At 33.6% G+C, this 25902-nt stretch overlaps 1 protein-coding gene and 1 long non-coding RNA gene across 3 annotated transcripts in view; one reads left to right on the forward strand and one right to left on the reverse strand.

The window, feature by feature from the left end:
* The window catches only part of si:ch211-106n13.3, a 65913-nt gene that overhangs the window by 34845 nt on the left and 5166 nt on the right, over window positions 1–25902 (reverse strand). Inside the window, exons 4-14 of one of the 2 annotated variants that reach the window (XM_073919404.1) lie at window positions 24481–24654; window positions 24285–24362; window positions 23272–23382; window positions 22876–22929; window positions 22743–22796; window positions 21963–22016; window positions 21245–21298; window positions 21063–21116; window positions 20934–20987; window positions 20730–20774; window positions 8545–8598 (exon numbers count right to left, since the gene is read on the reverse strand). In XM_073919404.1, coding sequence (XP_073775505.1) covers window positions 8545–8598; window positions 20730–20774; window positions 20934–20987; window positions 21063–21116; window positions 21245–21298; window positions 21963–22016; window positions 22743–22796; window positions 22876–22929; window positions 23272–23382; window positions 24285–24362; window positions 24481–24654 — 786 coding nt within the window. The remainder of the gene's footprint in view (window positions 1–8544; window positions 8599–20729; window positions 20775–20933; window positions 20988–21062; window positions 21117–21244; window positions 21299–21962; window positions 22017–22742; window positions 22797–22875; window positions 22930–23271; window positions 23383–24284; window positions 24363–24480; window positions 24655–25902) is intronic. The other variant, NM_001045014.1, reaches the window with a different exon arrangement.
* LOC141378936 (uncharacterized) lies at window positions 5014–7006 on the forward strand. The gene is made up of 3 exons (XR_012394700.1): window positions 5014–5534; window positions 5722–6671; window positions 6731–7006. It is a non-coding gene; the product is annotated as an uncharacterized lncRNA (long non-coding RNA).

Below are 25902 nucleotides of genomic sequence, written 5' to 3' on the forward strand. Positions count from 1 at the left end.
TATGGTTAACACAAGTTTTACGATGAAAGATAAGAGCGAGGCATAAATCAGCACACCTACAACCATCAACAGCTGACAGCTCCCATTTCCTAACCAGAAGCTTTCAGAAATCCCAGAATGTTTTGTAAATTTTCCTTTCAAATGAGCCAGTTTCATTGGCCACAAACAGGAAGCGCAGTCTAAACAACTTGTGAAATGAAGGAGGGTAAAACTGTTCAATCAAACAGCAGACGTTTCCGCACATGTAGAGGCTGCGGTTGCAGACATGAAAGAGCGCACAGAGAAACCAGGAGAGGATTTATTGACATTAAGCAATCGGTTACTAGAAATATCTCTTTCTCCACCTGCTGTGTGTGTGTGTGCAGTTCTGCCAAACACATCGTTTTTGCGGGGAAGAAAGAGGAATGAGAACATTTGGAGGTTCACCACAACCTCAGAAAGAAGGAGTGGTGTATTAACCGTTCTATTAATCACATCAGGATAGACAGACAGACACCTAAAACTTTCCACTGCTCTCGGCATCAGGGATAATGTGCTTGCCAAAACTTTTCCCCAAAAGGGAGCACTTACTATGCTAATATATCAAACTAAGCCAAGGATATCTAAATATTTACACTGAGGCCTAAACCACATCACTTCAAGTCATTGGAGGAAATGAGAATGAAACTTGACTATGGTGGAAGCATAAACAATCTCACTTCAATTTAGCTTTGGATCAAAACCATCTACAAATACTCCACCATGCTGAAATATACACTCGCCGGCCACTTTATTAGGTACACCTTACTAGAATCGGGTTGGACCCCCTTTTGCCTTCAGAACTGCCTTAATCCTTTGTGGCATAGATTCAAGATGGTAACTGAAATATTCCTCAGAGATTTTGGTCCTTTTTGACATGATAGCATTGCGCAGTTGCTGCAGATTTGTTGGCTGCACATCTATGATGTGAGTCTCCTGTTCCATCACATCCCAAAGGTGCTCTATTGGATTGAGAGCTGGTGACTGTTAAGGCCATTTGAGTACAGTGAACTCACTGTCATGTTCAAGAAACTAGTCTGAGATGATTCAAGCTTTATGACATGGCTCATTATCCTGCTGGAAGTAGCTATCAGAAGATGGGCACACTGTGGTCATAAAGGGATGGACATGGTCAGCAACAATACTCAGGTAGGCTGTGGCGTTGACACGATGCTCAATTGCTACTAATAAACCCAAAGTGTGCCAAGAAAATATCCCCCACACCATTACACCAGCCTGAATTATTGATACAAGGCATGATGGATCCATGCTTTCATGTTCATGATGCCAAATTCTGAGCCTACCATCCGAATGTCGCAGCAGAAATCAAGACTCATCAGACCAGGCAACGTTTTTCCAATCTTCTATTGTCCAATTTTGGTGAACCTGTGTGGATTGAAGCCTCAGTTTCCTGTTTTTAGCTGACAGGAGTGGCACCCGGTGTGGTCTTCTGCTGCTGTAGCTCATCTACCTCGACATATTGTGTGTTCAGAGATGCTTTTCTGCATACCCCGGTTGTAGCAAGTGGTTTTTGAGTTACTGTTGCCTTTCTATCAGCTGAAACCAGTCTGGCCATTTTCCTCTGACCTCTGGCATCAACAAGGTATTTGCGTCAACAGAACTGCCGCTCACTGGATATTTTCTCTTTTTCTGACCATTTCTGTAAACCCTAGAGATGATTGAGCGTAAAAATCCCAGGAGATCAGCAGTTACTGACATACTCAGACCAGCCCGTCTGGCAACAACAACCATGCCACGTACCAAGTCACTTTGACTTAACATTTCTTCCCTCATTCTGACACCAAAAGAACTAATCTTGCCTTACGTATATAAAACATTTACATACATGAGTAATCATTAATTACAAACTTCACAAATTTCTACTTAAATTTTATTGGATTATATCGAACAAATAGATTATCTTATATTTTTTAAAAAGAATTCATTTCAGAAAATAAATTAGCATTACCATTTTTAAAACCCCACATGTTTGTGATTTTTTTTATTTTATTTGAATATTATTAATTTTTATAGCCAAAGTCTCACAGTGAAACATTAAACTGTTTGTTTAAGCAGTTGCACAAATGTTTTACAGGATGTTGGAGCAGGTGCTAACTTTTGCAAGTCAATTCTAACACATTTTTTTATGTATCTATAGCTCTTATCTTAATATAATGTGATGCGATTGTGAGGACTGATTACTGCTAAACGCATTTCAGTAAGCGGATGCGAGGAATTTTATTTAAATATAATACATACAACTCTTTTAATATTGTTCATGCCAAAAATTTTTAGCAATTGTCTCTCCATGTGACAGAGTTGGCAAGTGTGCCATAGGTTCTAGGGGTTTGCTACAAAAAAACCTACAAATAAACACCCAAAAGTAAATCTCACAAGCAATAATCCAGCAAAAAAAAAAAACACACATAAAAAAGCCACATGTGGCACATGAGAGGTGTCATTCCTGCTTTATTGTGCAGTTCAAGCTAACAAATTTGAATATTGCCATAGAATGCACGGATAGATTATGTTTAAATTCTGATATCTACATAAAAAGTATAGTTGAAGTCAGAATTATTAGCCCGCTTTAAATTTTCTTCTTCTTTTTAAAATATTTTCCAAATGATGTTTAACAGAGCAAGGAAATTTTCACAGTATGTCTAATAATTTTTTCGTCTAGAGAAAGTCTTATTTGTTTTAATTCAGCTAAAATTAAAGCAGTTTAAAAAAAAATTTAAATCCATTTTAAGGTCAAAACTATTAGCCCCTTTAAGCAATTTTTTTTCGATAATCAACAGAACAAAACATCATAACTTGCCTATACCATAACCTGCCTAATTAACCTAGTTAAGTCTTTAAATATGACTTTAAGCTGTATAGAAGTGTCTTGAAAAATATCTAGTAAAATATTATTTACTGTCATCATGGCAAAGATAAAATAAATCAGTTGTTAGAAATGAGCTGTTAAAACTATTGTGTTTAGAAATGTGATGAAGAAATCTGCTCTCTGTTAAACAGAAATTGGGGGGGAAATAAACAGGGGGGCTTATAGTTCGGGGGGCTAATAATTCTGACTTCAACTGTAAATAATTGTAATATCACTGAAAATGTTGTGGCCAATCAAACACTGCTGACAGTGTGTATATGTGTAGTGACAGAATCTGGGTTTTATCAGATTGGTTGGGATTTTAAACTCACAGGATTTACATGAGAATGAAGAAACAGTGGGGTTTGAGGCTGATGATATATCATTTCCACATACTGAACTCTGAACTTAACGAAATATATCCAGATTTTCATTCTATGGCACCTTTAATACTTAAGGTAAAAGCCACTAAATAAAAGTATGAGTCTAGACAATAGTGAAGCACTACATAAAAAACAGCTACTAATAAAAGTCTGAGAAATAATGCAGTCTTTCTCTAGAATTAACACCTCTGCAACCACAATCATGAAACTGCACACATCAGTGGTTTATTTCATGCTCTTCCTGCTCATCTAAAACTGAAAATAATATCTTTTTTTTTTTTCACAGCCTGATCAAATGTCACGCCAGCTGATTTAATCGATGCAGCAGATGTACATATTGTAAATAAAAAAATAAAAATCAAATAAATAAATCTAAAATGATGATGTTATAGAAGCACTGTTAACAGTGTTGTGACAAATAAAATCATCATCATCATCATCATGACATCATGATGTCGCAAAGAATGTTAGAACAGCTGTGTGCACATTCAGAAATTTTGTAAATTTCCATAACAAGACAATGGGCAGGTAACATCATTCACCCTGGCAGCAAGCTGTTCACACTTCTTCTCTCAGGCAGACGCCACATATCTTCATGCAACAAAAACACTAAGACATCAAAAAGATGCATATCCAACCCATATCCAGCTTGAATAGCTAGCACATCAGTTTCTTTTTTAGGATCATTCAAAATACAGTATTGAGTTTATGATTTCTGCAGCCTAAATTTTTTTTACTTTTTATGCAAATTCATGTTTTTATTTCTTATTTCTACCACTTTTATTTCCTTTCTATACAGCTAAAACTGTCAATATTGTACATAAATCACCTAAATGTATAGTTGAAGTCAGAATAATCTGATTTATTAGCCCCCCGTATATTTCCCCAATATTTGTTTAACAATTACAATTTTTTCAACATTTTTAAAAAACATAATAGTTTTTATTCTACAGCTAATCAATCTGTCAAATTCTGGAGTGCTTTACAGGTCTAAAGAAAAATATAAATGATAAATGATCCTAAATAAAGCAAATACATTTACAGATGTGGTATATAAGCATATAATTTCAATCACGTGGGAAATGGAGGCCCCCTGAATGGTTTGTAAGCACAATTAAGTGCATGCAGCATGCCATATCATCTGATAATTGTAAGAAATAATTCCAAAAAGCAACTGACTGTGTAAACACACATAAAACAACACAAAAATACAATGTATATGCTGAGTTCAGCAGCTAATAAGCAGGAATCAGCTGAGGTGACGAGACAGCGAGCAACGAGACCTAGCTGTCACTCAAGTGGCCACGCCCTTAATTATGAAGACTTAATATAAGTTAATATGAACAAAACAAACGAGTTTTGAATAAATTCACCCCCCTCACAGTTGTCATGAAGGGTAATATTAGCTAAATACACCAAAATTGTTCTTTGTACCAGGCTGTAAACACCTTTTTTTCTGCTGTAAATATGGCCATTCTAACAGTTGGGTCATTAGAAAATTGCTCTATTATTGAGCCAGGCCTAGTGGAACTTCAATGTATTGCAGTTTCAGGTATTACCATATTAGCTTCGCGAGAGAGAACGGGAGGTTGCCACTTGGTTACGGCATGCACTAAATTCCAGGGGTTTCATTACCACGACGTAAAATGGGCGTGGCTTGGTCGGCGTTTGGGAAACGCCCCCTTAAAGAAAAAAACAATACTGAGAGGTCACCGATCATGCGCAGTACATGTTCTTTTTTAGCGCGGTCATTTCAAACCGGATGATTATGGATAAAGAACCTACCGCGGTGGATAACGAAGGAAAAAAACAATCATACAGGTTATTTTTTTTTTGTTTTTATAATGTTATATTTTAAAGATTTCATTAGCAAAAACAGATGACCTCGTTTTACTCCGTTTTACTGTCTCTGGGCTTTTGTACTTCCATGGTAACGTAAACCAAGTAATAATGGTTGTGGTAAGATTAACCGTGTTTTTGTAGTTTAAAATATGGTATTCAGTCATGTTTAAACAAATAAATACCACATTTTTCTGTAATAAACCGTGGATAATTTTTCTTTCTCAATCTTAGTTAATTAACATAACTCATATTTATTTTCTATTTTTATTTAAAGTCATCATACACAAAACAACTGAGAGCAGGACAGGTATCTGATGTTAACTAATATAAAAGTGATCATACATGAAACACCTGGGATCAGGACAGGTATCTGATGTTAACTAATATAAAAGTGATCATACATGTAACCCCTGGGATCAGGACAGGTATCTGATGTTACTGTATATAATATAAAAGTGATCATGCATGAAACACCTGGGATCAGGACAGGTATCTGATGTTACTGTATATAATATAAAAGTGATCATGCATGAAACACCTGGGATCAGGACAGGTATCTGATGTTACTGTATATAAAAGTGATCATACATGAAACACCTGGGATCAGGAGAGGTATCTGATGTTACTGTATATAATATAAAAGTGATCATACATGAAACACCTGGGATCAGGACAGGTATCTGATGTTAATGTATATAATATAAAAGTGATCATACATGAAACACCTGGGATCAGGACAGGTATCTGATGTTAATGTATATAATATAAAAGTGATCATACATGAAACCCCTGAGATCAGGACAGGTATCTGATGTTACTGTATATAATATAAAAGTGATCATACATGAAACACCTGGGATCAGGACAGGTATCTGATGTTACTGTATATAATATAAAAGTGATCATACATGAAACACCTGGGATCAGGACAGGTATCTGATGTTAATGTATATAATATAAAAGTGATCATACATGAAACCCCTGAGATCAGGACAGGTATCTGATGTTAATGTATATAATATAAAAGTGATCATACATGAAACCCCTGAGATCAGGACAGGTATCTGATGTTACTGTATATAATATAAAAGTGATCATACATGAAACACCTGGGATCAGGACAGGTATCTGATGTTACTGTATATAATATAAAAGTGATCATACATGAAACACCTGGGATCAGGACAGGTATCTGATGTTAATGTATATAATATAAAAGTGATCATACATGAAACCCCTGAGATCAGGACAGGTATCTGATGTTAATGTATATAATATAAAAGTGATCATACATGAAACCCCTGAGATCAGGACAGGTATCTGATGTTACTGTATATAAAAGTGATCATACATGAAACCCCTGGGATCAGGACAGGTATCTGATGTTACTGTATATAATATAAAAGTGATCATACATGAAACCCCTGAGATCAGGACAGGTATCTGATGTTACTGTATATAAAAGTGATCATACATGAAACCCCTGAGATCAGGACAGGTATCTGATGTTAATGTATATAATATAAAAGTGATCATACATGAAACCCCTGAGATCAGGACAGGTATTTGATGTTAATATATATAAAAGTGATCATACATGAAACCCCTGAGATCAGGACAGGTATCTGATGTTACTGTATATAAAAGTGATCATACATGAACCCCTGAGATCAGGACAGGTATCTGATGTTAATGTATATAATATAAAAGTGATCATACATGAAACCCCTGAGATCAGGACAGGTATCTGATGTTACTGTATATAAAAGTGATCATACATGAAACCCCTGAGATCAGGACAGGTATCTGATGTTACTGTATATAATATAAAAGTGATCATACATGAAACCCCTGAGATCAGGACAGGTATCTGATGTTACTGTATATAAAAGTGATCATACATGAAACCCCTGGGATCAGGACAGGTATCTGATGTTACTGTTTATGATATATAAAGTATTTGACACAAAAGCCCTGGGATCGGGACAGGTATCTTAAGTTATAACAGTATTAATGTAATCTGAGAGGTAACTTAAGTTAATTTGTTTAATATAACATACACTGATTTCACATGAAACACCTGATCAGGACAGCTATTTTAAAGTACTGCATATAAAAGGCATTGGACACAAAACCCCTGCGAATACGTACAGGTATTTGAATCAAACGGCTGTTTTCACAATCTGCGCATGATCCGTGACCTATGCAAATTCACATATAGGCCACGCCCACCCGATGACGTAATAGCGGTTACGCTGTACTGAAACCCCTGGAAAAAAGTGCCTGCCACTTGGTTACAACACCCCCTTTTGAAAATAAACAATTTTATTAATTTCTCAGTGAATATATATATATATATATATATATATATATATATATATATATATATATATATATATATATATATATATATATATATATATATATATATATATATATATATATTATTATTATTATTTTATTTTTTTATTAGATTAGTTTCAGTTTTGACTTTGGTACTGACTAATCTAATATACACTAATATACACTAATATATTTAACTTAACAAGCATTTTTTTAATTGCATCAAGTAAACTGTCTAAAACTTCAAGTTAAATCTGTTTAACTTAAAAAAATGAATTGAAGTTAAAGTTTTTTTTACAGTGTATATGCACAAACACATTATTTTAAAGCATCCTAGAGAAAATCTGAATTAAAAGGGGTGTATTAATTTATGCTGAGCCCCATGTAGAATTTTGTTGTTAACTTTATTACTCAGATATTCAAATGTCCTTTCTGCCCTCTTGTGTTGATATGTTGTAATTTTAAAATGCTTCAAAAAAGGGGCTCATCTGTTTTTGTTTCTTTTTCTTCCTTCCTCAGTATTGCAGTCCACATGTGCATGACTGAAGATGAAGCAGGATGATTTTGAAGAGCATAGTCAACATCAATACTATTTATGCTCTAAATTGTATCATCTGCTTCTCTACATCTGAGTGATGTATTCTGGGATTAGTAAACACTGTGGCTTCATCATTTCCAAAACTAGCAGCACACCACAAGCCCATGAAAAGCATGTGACAGGGCCGCTTCCACAGCAAAAGGCATTCAATGAACATAAATATTTGGCTAAACAGTAACATCGTACAGTAACATCATGTTGATGGGTAATTTATGAAGATTTATGAAGTTTAATCAAAAGTTTTAATAACCTGAGATCCAGATTTAATGGTGAAAAAAGTTATAAAGATGACCTGACAGTGGCAAAGGTTTTTGATAGTGTACAATCTTTTGCATCAAAAAGCAGATGATATGCTTTAAAATACTAGTTTTTTATTGGATCCTGACATTCTGTAGACTTTTTTGCAGCCTAATCAGTCAAACCAACCATATTTTGAAAGCATCAACTATTTTTCAAAAAACTATAAAGACATGAAAATGATCAAACAAACTCACAGGAATTCCTGGTTGTCCATCTGATCCTGCCAATCCATCAACTCCTTTTTCACCCTGAAAGAAAACAAAATGTTCAGACGCTGTTAAAATGACAGTCATATTAAAATCAAAAGAAGCAATGCGACATCATTTTCATGACAAATTAAATGACATCCAAGCCAAAACTTTCATTACAATAATGCAAAAATATTATGTAAATTATGTTGCAAATAATTTAATTAAATCATTCACTTTATTTACTTGAAATTGGAAAAACATTTCATTTAATTAAAAAAAATATGTAAATTAATTAAAAAATAAATAAAATAAAACTAAATAAAATAAATTAATAAAATAAAATAAAATAGGTTAATTACACGGCAACAACCCCAGATGAAGCAAGGACTAAGACAAAGGTAAGTTGATTGGTAAAAAATAAAATGCAAAAATAAAATACAAAAATAAAATAAAAAATATTAAAATAATTAAATAAAATAATAAAATAAAATAAATAAAATACAACAAAATAGGTTCGATACACTGCGACAACCCCAGATGAAGCAGGGACTAAGACAAAGGAAAATTGATTGGTTAAAATAAAATAAAATAAAATAAAATTAAATTAAATTAAATTAAATTAAATTAAACAAAATTAAATTAAATTAAATTAAATAAAACAAAATAAATTGAATGAAAAAAAATAAAAATAAAAATAAATAAATAAAATTGGTTTATTACACTGCGACAACCCCAGATGAAGCAGTGACTAAGACAAAAGAAAAGTAATTGGTTTAAATAAAATTAAATTAAATTAAATTAAATTATAATAAACTTGTTCATTACACTGCGACAACCCCAGATGGAGCAGGGAAAATAGGTTATAATATAACATAATATAATATAATATAATATAATATAATGCTTTTTAGGCTATATTGGCTTTTAAGGCTTCTTTTTCTGTGACTAGTTAGCACATATTGTTTAACATCACACATATTTCTAGGAATGGGGGAAATGCGGTAAGAAAGACTGACACCGTGCCTTAAATAATCACAGTCCACTCCACTAATTGCAGATATAATTAGAGTTTTGCCGTTCCAAATTAGAGCTGCATTTTTACATGCTAATTACATAAAGAGAAATCAAGCGCTGAGAAGTTAAATATGCACACATCTTAATTGTAAAGCAAGTATGAAATGTGAGAGAGTCTGTCATTATAATCTAAACATGTTACACCCAACTGTAAAGAGAGCTTATCTAGAGACTTTTTTGCACTTTCTGAAGTCCTAAATTACAAGCCGTACACATGTGGGAATGCTGGTAAGAGATGTCCTCCTTTCCCTGTGGCTCCCCATCATATGAACTCAAAAATAGCATGTTTCTGGTTACACATGCATGCAATTTGTGCATGGTGAAACACACCTGACTGAAAATATGTAACGCACCACATTTAGCTGGCATTGGGAGTAACACCACTATACTGCCCTACTAAGGCAAACACTGATACTGCATTTTTTGCTTAAAATCTTATAGACTATGATTTATGAAGGATGTTTCTTTTGATAAACAAAAAAATATTAGCATTCAGTTGGTGAAGTTTGTTCCTCAAGACTGTCGCCACTGGCTTGCTTGGGACCTGTGGAGCTGCGCATCGATGGATTTGCTCTGGGACTTTTAGCAGTGAAAATTAAACCACGCTAAATTAACTGAACTAAACTTCAACTCTAAAAATTGGACTGACACAGTTTTAGTTTATTAGAACTTCTATGTTCAGCTGCTTTGACACAATTTACAAAAAAGCGCTATAGAAATAAATATGAATTGAATAGAATTAGTCCAAGGCACTCAAAATATAAGTGAAAGAGAAAAAAAAACTGATTAAGGAGAGACTAAGCCAAAGGAAAAGTGATTGTTTATAATAAAATCAAATAAAATAAATAATTGAATTGAAGTTTGTTTTGATAAACAAGAAATCATAAGTCCAAGGCACTCAAAAAGTGAGTAAAAATGTTAATAAGCCTTCATTAAAATGGCTTTTGTTTAAAAAAAAACAAAACAAAAAAAACAGCACTTTATAAATCATGTTTCTTTTGATAAAATAAAATAAAATAAAATAAAATAAAATAAAAAATGAACAATGTTTCTTTTGACAAACAAGAAATCAGAAATGATAAGTCCAAGGCACTCAAAAAGTGAGTGGAAATGGCCTTTATCAACATGGCTTTTGTTAAAAAATAATAATAATTATGAGTCATGTATTATTTGATAAAATAAAATAAAATTATATTTTTTTATAAAAAATAAAGCAAAATAAAATAAAATAAAGCGATCAATGTTTCTTTTGATAAACAAGAAATCATAAGTACAAGGTACTTGAGAGGTAAATGAAGAGCTTAAAAAGCTTTTATTAACATGGCTATTGTTTAAAAAAAAAACAGCACTGTTCTATTATGTTGTTTTGAAGTTGACTTTATTTTACAGATTAAACAAGAATTATTAAACATTTTCAGCAATTTTGCCTTACCAAGACCATTTATGGATATGTTTGCAGCATATTTGATTGTTCTGTGCAGTACAATAGCATTACATTTTAAACATAGCTAAATTAAATATGATTAATATAAGAATTGTTTCTTAATAAACTACTTTAATGTTGAAAATAAAATACAAGATTTTGGGTAAAATTATATCATGTTCCATTGTCATTCAGCATAACCTTAAAAATAAAATATATTAAAATATTTTTGTTTGAGTTTTACTTACTTATTTAGAAGTTGTCATTAGAAGTGAAATTGTCATGCAAGTTACGTTAGAGTTTTACTTACTTATTTTAAAAAGTTCAGCAAACTAAAGTGACGTTTTTAAAACTTATCATTTATTTGGCTGAACTTAATGGACTCAGTTTAAAAAAAAAACTTTACTTTAGTTAACTGTACTTTTATAAAATAAATAAAACTCCAGTTTTATAAATTGATCCAACAAAAAAAGCAAAGATTTATCAGTTGAGCCAACAAAAGGTTTTCTACTAATATAAATATGTAGTGTGTATTTACTTATTTATTTAAATCAAAGAATAGTGAAGGATATAGACAAAGTTTAAAGATTTAAAATGACATTACTAATTGACATTAAATTTCAGGTGTGTGAATATATATATGCAGCTAACAGGGCATTCGCTGCGTAAAACATATGCTGGATAAGTTGGCGGTTCATTCCACTGTGGCAACCCCAGATTAATAAAGGGACTAAGCCAAAAAGAAAATGAATGATTATATATATATATATATATATATATATATATATATATATATATATATATATATATATATATATATATATATATATACATACACACACACACACACACACACACACACACACACTTTTCTTTCTTCTTAATATATAAAACAAATTTTACAAATTATACAAAAAAATGCTTTAAATGACAACAAGTTCATATTAAATTTTAGTCAGTTTTTATATAAAATAAAAAAATGCTTAACTTAAACATAATTATAAATCATAAATGCAGATAAACTGAGATTTTTCAGGTGGTCCCTGCAAAAATTGAGACTTTTTAGGTGGTCTCCATTATTTCTATATCAGTTAATACATATTTTAAATGTCTTATTTCTTAATTCTCTTGCTGAATTTAACAAAGCAATGTAGCATACTGTAACTGTGTGCAATATCACAAAAAAAACTCTAAAAAAAATGTGCTGTGCAGTATATTCCATTCTAGTTTTCAAATAGTCTGTATTAGAAAATGCAGAAGAAACAGTGAATTTAAAATAGTTGGATCAAATTTGCCGTGTGAATGCAAATAAAATACATGCATGCAGCCTCCATCCTGAAACTCTGACATTTGGAAAGACCTCACACAAAGCACGCTCTCGAAACATGACAAACAATAATTGCACCTTATGCCGTCGCTCTGCAATTATATCCAGGAGAAGACCAATTAAAAGGAATTTATGGGACTCCGCATGACTTTTATCTTCTTTAACCTTTTGGTGGCAGTTTTTCAGGCATGCATTGAACATGTGATGCAGGTGAAATGCAAATAATGACCACTTTGTGTTGAATTAAACTCATAATCAACGAGTTGTTTTTGGGTTCTGGGGGGCTGGGGTTTCAGTTTTCTTTTAACAGTCCATATGCATGTATGTCTGCAGGTCATGATTAAAGGCTGTTTCCAGGGCTGGCGGCAGCGGGAAACCCACCCTTACGAGAGAGCTCTCTTTTGGCATGCCACATAAAACCAAGTTTTGGTTAACTAATCATCCCTCAGAGGTCTAAGGGAAGCCTGGTACCGCTACTTTCTGTCTCAGATCCAAAGCAGGGAACACTGACAAAATGATTCATTGGATTTACTCAATTTTTTAAGGAAAGTAGTTGCAAACTATTTATTTGGGCTGAATTTAAACAAACAAATTAAGTTGAACATTCAAACATTCATTCATTTTCTTTTTGGCTTAGTCCCTTTATAAATCCGGGGTCGCCACAGCGGAATGAACCGCCAACTTATCTAGTACATGTTTTACGCAATGCATGCCCTTCCAGCTGCAACCAATCACTGGGAAACACCCATACACTCTCATTCACACACATACACTACCAACAATTTTAGCTTATACCAATTCACCTGTACCGCATGTCTTTGGACTTGTATGGGAAACCGCAGACCGTGCTTTAGATCCTCACAATGCATACACATTCAAAAACGCGCTGCATTTTCACACAATGCAAACAAATTAATTCTTGCAACACTTGCAAAAACAATGGAACACAACAGAAATGTTTCAAGGGGGGCCAAAAACGAGACGGATGCCACTGTGCCGTGACTATCGTCTGCAAAATTGCTTAGTGAAGTTGTAGGTGATGTTTGAAAGGTGTGTTTCTTTTATTTTTTCTTTTAACATCCTGATTCCCTTGTTTTAAGTATTTTATTAGCCTAAATAACTATAACCTAAATAACTGGGTCCTTCACGTTTTAGGGTCTCCTTGAAACATTTCTGTTGTGTTCTGTGTTATTTAAAAGTGTTGTAACAAAATGAAGCACGTTTTCGTAAATTGTTTGTGTTGAAAATGCAGCACATTTTATTCATTTGTTTGCGTTGTGAGAAAATGAAACGGCTTTTCTAAAAATGTGTTTGCGTCATGAGGATTGAACGGATGAAGATGGCGTTTTTTGCAATGGCACTAATTTTCTTAAATTGCAGCATGTTACGCTTTCTCTGCCACTGTAATATGAAGTGTATAGAGTAAATAAATAAATGAACAATGATTTACAAGTACATTTTTGGATAATAGAAGACTAAAAATACAGTATATTTTACAGTAAGCATTTACAATAGTGTAAATACATGACTCAGAAAGATAAACTGTATTGTAAACATGAATACAGTATTAACGTTGTAAGTTTGATTTACAGTGAATTGCTAGCAAACTGTTGCCAGTAAGTTACTGTAAATTCTACAAAAAAATTTACTACACAGAAAACTACAAAACATGATAATAGTGCTCCTAATTTAGTTTGTACACTGTAAAATAATGATTTTCTTACTTAGATTTTTTTGTCTTGTTTTACTCCAAATATCTAAAAAATTCTTGAATCAAGAAGAATGTACTAGACAAGTAAAAATATTGTCTTGTTTTTTTTTTAAAACAAGCAAAATAATCTGCCAGTGGGTTAAATAAAATAATCGTATGTCAAAAGGAAAAGCAAGATTATTTTGCTTACCCCATTGGCAGATTATTTTGCTTGTTGTAAGGAAAAACTTAATTTTGGCATATTATTTCTGAAAACAAGACAATATGATTTGCTTGTCTAGAAAATTTTTCTTGATTTAAGAACTTTTAGAAACAGGACAAAAAATCTAAGTAAGAAAAGCATTTTTTGCAGTGTATTAAGTCATTCTCATTATATGAATACGCATATTGCATGTTACAAATAAGCATTTATGAATGCATTAGTGATTAATAATAAGTATTATTGGCTCCAAAGATCAAAATAAATTTACAAGTTTCAGTCCAGCATGTCTCCTAGAGATAGATAGGATACACAATACAACAACTGCAATACATATAATTTAATATCTAATTGGAATATGAAACCATTGCACACTTTAAAGGGTTAGTTCACCCAAAAATTTTAATTATTCTATGATTTACTCAACCTTCACTTCTAACCTGTTTGAGTTTGTTTCTTTTGATGAACACAAAGGCAGATATAATGAAGAACGTATGAAAAAAAACAGCCATTGACTTCCATTGTTGTTGTTTTTTTTTTTTTGGTGATTTATGGATGTCAATTGGGTGACGCAGTAGCGCAGTGGGTAGCACGTTCACCTCACAGCAAGAAGGTCGCTGGGTCGCTGGTTCGATCCTCGGCGTTTCTGTGTGGAGTTTGCATGTTCTCCCTGCGTTTACGTGGGTCTCCTACGGGTGCTCCGTTTTCCCCCACATTCCAAAGACATGCGGTACAGGTGAATTGGGTAGGCTAAATTGTCCGTAGTGTATGGGTGTGTGTGTGCATGTGTGGATGTTTCCCAGAGATGGGTTGCGGCTGGAAGGGCATCCGCTGCGTAAAAACTTGCTGGATAAGTTGGCGGTTCATTCCGCTGTGGCGACCCCAGATTAATAAAGGGACTAAGCCGACAAGAAAATGAATGAATGAATGAATGTCAATGGCTGCTTTTGTTTCCCAACATTATTCCGAATACCTTCTTTTCAGCTCAACAAATTAAATATGTTGAAAATGTGAAAAATACAAAACCACTTGACTGTAAGTAATTGTTGAGCACATTTCTAATTTTTTTGAACTACGCCTTTAAATAGGTTTCCCCATGCATGTATCAGGCATGAAAACCCCATTAAATGTAGTTTGAACAATAAATGTGTCTTTCAGATTGAACACTAAACTGCACAGCTCTAGTTGTTAATAATGTGCAACATGACTAGATTTGCTATGGTTATAATATTACAGAAATCAAAAAGTCACTAATTTGCACAATTAAACCATGTCTGCACATTCACCATCACTTTTTATTACAACTGAGATAACTGCAGCGAACATTATCAACAAGTTTTTTGAATGTTTTTAGTGGTTATTTTACAGCTTTGTGGAACAAAATGGAAATGTCACATCTTTGAAACAGAGCTGCATTCAAACCTGAACAAACACTGAGCTCTGCCAAGAGTCAAATCAAAGCGCTTTACTGATAAACAGACTTGATTTAATGAGCCAGTAAATGGCAGGGCGGCACTAATTTTTAGGGAGCGGGCGACACGCAGATGCCGAGACAGATGCAGCAGCCTGAAAATAGATCTGACTGACAGACTTCAAGTGCATGTCTAAAAACCTACATCTCCAAGACACAACCATTGAGAAATACACATTAACAATAAATATAAAGTATTTCTATCGACCTTATTCTGTAATAGGAAAGAGCGCTCAGTTTTGCAATTGTTTAGATCTTCTGACTCAGCTGCCCATGAAAGAAATTACTAGGAATAATAAATGAATGAAAACGGGTAAACCCAAATTTTCATGTTGGGTTGAGTGAAAAATTATGGTTTCTGATTATAGCCGGTTTTATTCAATTTGTCTTAAAGCAAAAAACATCATCCTATAGGTAAACTTAAAAACATAAGCTTTTCTTCAAAGTAATATTTTTACTTTAAACCAGCAGATTTCATGTCATGTGACCACATAAAACAGATTTAAGTAAACAGATTTTGTGCTTTCGGTTTAATTTCTTTCTAATGCCAGTTTGATTACTATCTTGATTAACATGTATAGCCATACTGGAAGCACCATTACTGAAAATAAAATAACTAGCAATAACATTATATGTATTTATAATAGTTTAGAAATAGTTTACAACTTTACTTGGATTTTGATTTTAAGTTGAACCAAAGTAATTCAATTAATTGATTTAATCATTCATTTATTTTCTTTTTGGCTTAGTCCCTTTATTAATCAGAGGTCGCCACAGCAGAATCAATCCATACAAACTCATTCACACACACATACACTACGGCCAATTTAGTTTATTCAATTCACCTATTGTGGGGAAAACCTCCCCACGCCAACACGAGAACATGCAAACTCCAAATGCCACCTGACACAGACGGGACTTAAACCAGCGACCCTCTTGCTGTGAGGCAACAGTGCTAACCACTGAGCCACTGTGTCACCCATGCAGAAATATTGTGAATAATATTAAATGGCATTTTTCACTTTCAACCAAGTAAAAACTACAATTTGACAGAATTTTTGACATTTTATTACAGTATTTTTTTTAATTGGTCAAAAGCAAAATTGGTCCAAAGTCTCTATAGTAACCAATATTTTACTTTGAGTGAATGTTATTTTGTTTATTGACCACAATAAATATTTTTTTGATTTAGGTTAAATAAAATGTTTTAGTTTGAACCAAGATAAAACGTACTTTGAGAAAAACTAAAATATTTAGCTGTGACAAATTACAGTAATTTTGGTTCAAAGTGTATTTTTTTCAGTGTACAAACAAGTGTGTTTATGACTATACATAAAAAGTTGAATTATGAAATAAGAAAATACAAGTTTGCATCATCAAGCAGCATGTCAAGCTGTTTTTAATGTCTACAAATATATGGAAGGGTATGATACCAGAAGTCTTGAGCCAAAAAAATCCAATGGCAGCACCCACTTGTACTGTACTTGAAGAATAAGGTCAATAATATTTATCCAAGCTAGTGAGATTGCAAGTGGAGAGTAAATGGAGGTTTGCATATATACTAGGTAAACTGGAGACGATTCTTCTGAGATAAAGATAACCCTAGTATCTTCTGTTTTTTTAGACTTTTAACAAAAATCTCTTAAAGTTTGTTCAGATTTTCCAAGAAAGTATAAAGTCTGCAATCAGAATTAATTGAGCTCAATTATTTTCTAATATTTTTTGTCAAATTCTTCCAAGAGCAAATGATCTGAACACACTTTCACTGATAATGTTTTATATCTATTTTTAAGATTTGTATGGAATAATATCTGAGACGAGCGACAAGGTGGCTTAGTGGTTAGCACTGTCGTCACAGCAAGAAGGTTGCTGGTTCAAGTCCTGGCTGGGCCAGTTGGCATTTCTATGAGAAGTTTGCATGTTCTCCCTGTGTTGGCGTGGGTTTCCTCTGGATGCATGTGCTATAGGTGAACTAAATAAACTAAATTGGCCATAGTGTATGTGTGAAAGCGTGTGTATGGATGTTTCCCAGTACTGGGTTGCAGCTGGAAGGGCATCCGCTTTGTAAAACATTTGCTGGATTAGTTGGTGGTTCATTCCGCTGTGGCGACCCCTGATGATTAAAGGAACTAAGTCGAAGGAAAATGAATGAATGAATATCTGAGACAAAGCTGAAGCTTAGTGCACTGAAAACAAATGTTTTGTTGGATTTATTCAATATTTTAAGGTAAATAGTGGCAAACAATTGATAAGGCCTGGATTTAAACAAACAAATTAAGTTGAACATTTCTAAACTTGATTTGTTTGTATAAATTCAGCCCGTATTAACTGTTTGCAACCACATACCTTAAAAAATATTTAGTAAACGCAATTAATCTTCTAGTGTGTAAACCTTTTAAAACCACCCTGGACTTTAAAAAGCATCTGAGGAATAAAAATCTCATTAGCGTTGGCCTACAAGACCAAAGGTGTACAATATGCTTCATACATGTTTTTAGTATCCAATAATATTGCCAATCTCAGGTTTATTTTTAAAAACAGTCAACATCCTGCTGAAAACATAACCACAAACTTCATAAAGCAACATTCACCTCTAATCTATCATAATACCAGTATTTGTATTCAATAATTCTGTCCCCTAAATGATGTTAAATGCATGCAGCACACAGTAATTTGTCTGGCATGTGACCTTATATTCATAATGAGCAGAGAGCAGCTCAAAATGCGCACTGTGTCATAGACCCATCATAATCTGGGCGTTTAAGTCCCTATATATAGACGTTGGGCAAGTCGACAGTCTCCTGCTGGCAAAAAGCTAAGAAAAATGTCAGAGAGAGACGGGTAAAAAGAATCAACGACAAGGCCACAAATATGCCCTTATGCCGAAAATAGTCCACCACTTTCACATGTGAGAGGATGTCTGATGGCATCCCTAACACATCTGAAGGCTTACACCCTGTGCTGCTTGAAATACTTTGAGATTGCGGGTGTGAAGTTGAAAGTCTGTGGGATTGTTTGTCTATGTTGAAAACCAGAAACTGGAAAGTAGCTCCATTGATTTACATCTCCAATAACAAACTATAACTAATGAATTTCTCTTCAATTCATGGTAAAGAAAGATGGGTGGGGCTTCCCTAAAAATACAGACCAAATCAAATGTGCATTTACACATTATAGTAATTTATGATGATGGCCTATGCTATGTACTGAAACAGAAAATAGATTCATTCTCATGCACAAATTTTCTAAATCATCTGAGATTATGCTTAAAACAAATATATATATAATATATATATCTTAAGGTTATTGTACACTGAATCCATAATTTTTGCACGTTAAAAAAATAATTCAACTTCATATTGTCAATCGTATTGACACACTGCATGCAAAACTTTCGTTCGTCATAAATAGATTCGTGCCAGGTTCGATTTTTTTAGTCCAAAAAAGCGTTTCAGGGTGCTTTCACATCTGTGGTTTGGTTCGTTTGGTCTGGAGCAAGGGCAATAAATGATACATTGTAGCCTTTTTCTGCCGGGTTTTCACACCACACTGATTGTTTTTGTTTGAACCAGTTGAAAAGAACCAAAATGCAGTCATGTGACAAAATCCACATTACTCATTGGCCAGATGTTATAGAACGTATTTCCTATACTGCTTTTCGATTGGTCAGAATTAACGTGCGGGAAAATGCCAATGGAACTAAACAAGTAAACAAACCGGCAGACACAAAACGTCACTTTTGACTATGGTGGGACGACTGAGCTGACTGATTGTATCCCTGCTCATAAAATACTTTATAGTTTGTATCACTTTGGACAAACTATACATTTTAAGAATGAAGCGCGGCTGCGTCTGAAAACAATGTTTTAATGCATTGCAAACGGCGAAGGCGCATCGCACATCACTTCAGGAGGTGTGAATTAATTTTGCTAAACTGTAACATGGTCATCTTCCGGAAATATTACCAATGATGCATCAGGTAATGTTTTTTCCTAAGCATGTTATGATTTTGCCAAAGATGAAGCAAGCCTGGATTAACATCTATGTTGATCCTGGAACATCATTTTTGTTCAAAGATTTTACCTATTACCTACCCCTAAACCCAACCATAACTCTACATTACTCCCAAAATCACAGGGAAATACCAGTTGGATAACAATCATGTAAAAATGCATAAATCTAACCGTAAGCTTACACTTAACATAACCGAAAAACAAATTACTTAATTCTGATTGGCTGATTGGAATGTTGTTCCAGGATCTACGTAGATGTTAATGCAGGAACATGTCCTACTTGGTGAATTCAGGTTAGTGTTGTATGTTTACAGTGGACATTTATCTGACAACAAGATAGAAATGTTTAATGGCATCTTGCTTACCTAGTAATTTTTCTTTTTTAATGAAGAATGTTTTAATATTTGTACTGAAAAAACAAGGTTAAATACACATTGAAAAAAATATGTTGCCCTGTTTCTAGTCCAAATATCTAAAAGATTTTAATTTAAGAAACCTTTTCTAGACAAGCAAGAATATTGTCTTGCTTAAAGAAATAATATGTCAAAATTTTGGAGTTTTTCCTTAAAACAAGCTAAATAATCTGCCAATAAGGCAAGCAAAATAATCTTATGTCAAAAAGAAAAACTAGTTTGCTCATTCCATTGGCAGACTATTTAGCTTTTTTAATGAAAAACTCTATTATTAGAGTTAGCTATTATTTCTTAAAACAAGACTTTTTTACTTGTCTAGAAAATGCTTCTTGTTTTAAGAATTTCAAGATATTTGAAGTCAAAGAATCAAGGCAAGCAAATAATTTTTTGCAGTGCACCAAAAAAAGCACTTTTAGAGTTTCAGAAGCTGTGTTATGCTTATAGTGTCTAGTATGACCCCATTTTTGTGACGGTCTAAATAAAAATAAATAAACAAATAATGATAGTTTAATTATATTATAGTTTAGGAGACAATTTAAATGTAAAATCAGTCTTACCTTCGGACCTTCAAGTCCAGGTAGACCAGGTGGCCCAGGTTCACCCTGAGGAAGACAGAAAATAAGTCAACATGTCTCGATTCAATTTAAATTTACCTCCATTTTCAAAAAAAAAATCAACACTGTAAATTAGAAAAAAAATCTCATGATCACTTATGCATGATATGAGCATTCAGGAGGAGATTCTAAAAGCATATTATGTACATTTGATCCGGGAATTCCGGGTGGTCCCGTTTCTCCTGGCTCCCCTGGGATTCCCTATAAGAGCACGACAGTTTTTATTAGCAATATTAATGTTAGTAATCAATTTCAGTTGATTTATTAAGACTTTACCATGCTTCCTTGAATCCCCAAGTCTTGGATCTCCAATTTGGAAAAGCCTGTGCCCTAAAGGAGATTTTAATGGAATAATTTTTTTGCTTTTTTTCATTATAAAGAGAAAATTACTGTACGTAACCTTTATTCATAATATTGAGGGAAAATGTAAATCATTTATTAAAAAGTTTGAAACTCACTTCTGGTCCTGAAGGCCCCGGTGGCCCCGGTGGCCCCGGTGGTCCCATTTCACCCTATTAAATATTAGGGGGAAAATAGAAAAATCGATATACTACTTTTGATAAACATATCACTACATACATATATAGAGTTAAAGTCAGAATTGTTAGCCCCCCTGAATTATTAGACCCGTTTTTTTTTCACAATTTCTGTTTAACAGAAGGAAGATTTTTTTCATCACATTTCTATTCATAATAGTTTTAATAACTCATTTCTAATAACTGATTTATTTTATCTTTGCCATGATGACAGTAAATAATATTTGACTAGATATTTTTCAAGACACTTCTACACAGCTAAAAGTGACATTTAAAGGCTTAACTTGGTTTATTAGGTTAACTAGGCAGGTTAGGGTAATTAGGCAAGTTATTGTATAATGATGGTTTGTTCTGTAGACTATCGAAAAAAAAATTGCTTAAAGGGGTTAATAATTTTGTCCTTAAACGGCTTTAAAAAAAATTAAAAACTGCTTTTACTCTAGCTGAAACAAAACAAATAAGACTATTTTCACAAGAAAAAATATTATCAGACATACTATGAAAATTTCCTTGCTCAGTAAAACATCATTTCAGAAATATTTAAAACAGAAAAAAAACTTAAAGGGGGGCTAATAATTCTGACTTCAGCTGTACATATATTTATTATTTTATTTGAACAAAACTCCCAAAATGCACATACCTTGGGTCCTTCCAGTCCTCGCTCCCCCTTTTGTCCTGTTTCACCTGCTTCACCCTGTGAATTAAACATTGGCACAATAAAATATTAGCATAGAGCTGAGGGTTATTAGCTAATGTTATTTCATAAATATCTACATATGTAAAAATATTATCACTCACAGTACAAATCAGTGTGTTTTTATAACATGTCTCAACATTGCATAGAGGAATGAAACATCTTTAGATGAAGTCAGAATTATTAGCCACCCTGAATTATTAGAGCGCTTGTTTATTTTTTCTCCAATTTCTGTTTAACAGAGAGAAGATTTTTTTTCAACACATTTCTAAACATAATAGTTTTAATAACTCATTTCTAATAACTGATTTGTTTTATCTTTGCCATGATGACAGTAAATAATATTTTACTAGATATTTTTCTAGACACTTCTATACAGCTTAAAGTGACATTTAAAGGCTTAACTAAGTTAATTAGGTTGACTAGGCAGGTTAGGGTAATTAGGCAAGTTATTGTATAACGATGGTTTGTTCTGTAGACTATCGAGAAAAAATATAGCTGAAAGGGGCTAATAATTTTGTCCTTAAAATGGTGTTTAAAAAATAAAAAACTGCTTTTATTCTAGCCGAAACAAAACAAATAGGACTTTCTCCAGAAGAAAAAATATTTTCAGACATACTGTGAAACTTTCCTTGCTCTCATCATTTAGAAAATATTTTAAAAAGAAAAATAATCGAAGGGGGCTAATAATTTTGACTTCAACTGTATGTATATGGTTTCACTCACTTTCTGTCCATCTCGACCAGGCTCTCCAGATGTTCCTTTCTCCCCTGCTTTACCCTGGTGGACATAGATCACGAGAGTTATAAATATATCGAAATCTCCTGACCAAATGCACTAATAATTCTGCTATACTTACAGGTTTACCATCAGGCCCCGGAGGTCCCTCTCTGCCTTTCTCCCCCCTGAAACCCTAAATTCATACAAAGGAAACGATCACAAAAATGAATATTTATTCACAATTTAAATATCCTCAAGTGATTCTAAACTTTAAACAGTGTATTTTTCCTGTTGATCACAAAAGAAGATATTTTGAAGAATGTTGCAAATTGACAAGCATAGAAAATAAATTTAAAAATCCTAAAGAAGTCGCTTTCCAATAATTTATCCAAATGTATTCTTTTTTTTAATATGACAGAATGAAAAAAGATGTATAACAAGTTTAGTCTGAATTAGTAAATGATGACAAAATGCACATTTTTGTAAGGAAAAATCCTTTAAACTGTGTTTAAAAATGCAGGTTTTGTTGTCTCACCATAGGCCCAGGTAAACCCGGCAAACCAGGTTTTCCACTAGGACAATCACAACCTTCTACAGAAGGAGAGCGATCCGAAGGACACTGAGGACACAAAACATTATATAAGACCTAAAACACAAAACATTAAAGCAATGAACACATTAAGCTAGTAACTTACCCTTTCATCATCCTGTAAAAGAAAGAGAAAGATCAATTAAAGTGGGAAGGAAATCACTCAAATATTTCCTATATAACCCAACAAAAATGAGTGTGCATGAGTGTGTGGATGTTTCCCACAGATGGGTTGTAGCCGGAGGGGCATCCGCTGTGTAAAATATGTCCCGGATAAGTTGGCGGTTCATTCTGCTGTGGCAACCCCACAATAATAAAAGGACTTAGCCGACAAGAAAATGAATGAGTAATGCATTAGCATCACGGTGGCTCAGTGGTTAGCACTGTTGCCTTACAGCAAGAAGGTTGCTGGTTCGAGTCCTGGCTGGATCAGTTGGCATTTCTGTGTGGAGTTAGCAAGTTCTCCTCCGGGTGCTCTGGTTTCCCCCACAATCTAAAGACATGCCCTATTGTATTAACTAAATTGTCCGTAGTGTATGTGTGTGAATGAGTGTGTTTGGGTATTTCCCGGTACTGGGTTGCGGCTGGAAGTGCATCCGCTATCTAAAACATATGCTGGATAAGTTGGCGGTTCCTTCCACTGTGGCGATCCCTGATGAATAAAGCGACTAAGCCGAAGGAAAATAAATGAATACTGCATTAGTTAATATAAAGGAATATTTTCTAGTTATCTTTAAATATTAAATACATTAGAAAATTACCCATGGCTACTTATATTTGGTATTTTTACCTTCAGCCCACCACCCTCAATCAAGTTTGGTGTAAGCCCTTCACAAGAAAAAGTTTGAGCATTCCTGGTTGAGACTCTTTAGATTTGTTTGATAGAAACATGTCCTTCCTGGCTAAATCATGTCAAATGGAAGGTCGCATAACTCAACAGTGAGCTAATACAGTCTTACCACAGAATAAATTTCACATGCCGTCTCTCGCTCACTCTGCTGAGGGTCACAGTACAGACGCAACTTCTGGAGTAAAATCTGGGACAAGAGAACAAACATATAAAAGAGAGAGTTTTTATGTGCTGGACCATAATATGGTGACAGGCTTTTACTTAAGTTGGTGATGAGGCAGGGGTGCCAAAAAGAGGTCACTCACAGGGACGGTTGTTTCAATGTTGACTTTCTTGGCCACCTGAGTCTTTCCGTTAATGTAGATGGGAACAACTGGATCTAGGAGCTGCTCTTCTACATATGCTCCATCCACAAAACAAGTGATGCGTCTGGGCTTCACTAGGAACTTCAGCTGGTGCCAATCCGTGTCAAAGAGCCTCTATGGAAACATAAATCATATGTTTAATAATAATAATAACAATAATAATTCCTTACATTCACTGTAAAAAAAGGCTGGCTTCCATACAATCCCTTCTTGTTTCCCCAACACAAATAGAATAAGCTAACTTAATTGTCAAAGCGGATTGAACATAAAACAAATAATTTGTCCCCAGAAAACATTAAGAATTGTGTTGTTTCAACTCATTTTTATAAGTACTTTAAATAGCGCTTTTCTGGTTATGTAAATAAAATTGTCATTACATGTGAAGTATTAACCTGAGTGTTAATAAATTGTATTAGACAAATGCAGATGTAGAATGAAATATTTTATATTTTCTCATTTTTAATTTCGGTCCCACTTTATATTAAGTGTCCCTAACTACTATGTACTTACATCAAAAAATCAATACAATGTACTTACTGTGTTTATAATGTATTTGAGAACACTTGTGGTGCCTTTGAGTTGGGATAGAGGTTGGGTTATGAACAGGTTTGGTGGCGTGGGTAGGTTTAAGGGTGGGTTAAGGTGTAAGGGATGGTCAACAGTGTATTTACAAATGTAATTACAAAAGTTAATTACAGATGTAATTACATACTGGTATTTAATCAAGCATAAGTAGACAGTAAATACATGTATTTACACAATAAGTACATTGTAACAAACTATTAATTCTTATGTAAGTACATATTAGTTAAGGTCACTATATAAAGTGGGACCTTAATTTCTGCTTTGAGATTCTTCCTTCACTGTAAACGAGACTTTTTAAAGTAGCAAATAAAGATTACTGGAGTACATTTTAAAATTGAAGAAAACATTATTTCAGTCTTTGCTTAATTCAAAATCTAACTTGATATTTAATCAGTAGTTACGTGTGGAATTTACTTGCAATTTCTGACTGCAACTGATTTTCATCGTGTATAGATATTTTAATAATAACTAGGGCTAAACAATATATTGTTCCAGCATCGATATCGCAATGTGCGCATCAGCAATAGTCAGATCACAAGATACGCAATGTTGAGTCTGAATTATAGTTGACCTTTTATTTTTTGTCTTATCTTATTTCTTCTGAAGGTGAAAATAAAACTTTTTTTTTTAACTTGAACTAAGAATTTCTAGATGTTTGGAATGAAACCGAGACAAAGCAAAGTAAGAAAAGCATTTTTTTTTTTGCGCTGTAATTCAATGTCTGTACCTGAATACTGATAGACTGCTCAAAAGTTGTGCTATTCAAACTATTTTGTG

The sequence above is a fragment of the Danio rerio genome, chromosome 2, assembly GCF_049306965.1.
Source record: "Danio rerio strain Tuebingen ecotype United States chromosome 2, GRCz12tu, whole genome shotgun sequence".
NCBI lineage: Eukaryota > Metazoa > Chordata > Actinopteri > Cypriniformes > Danionidae > Danio > Danio rerio.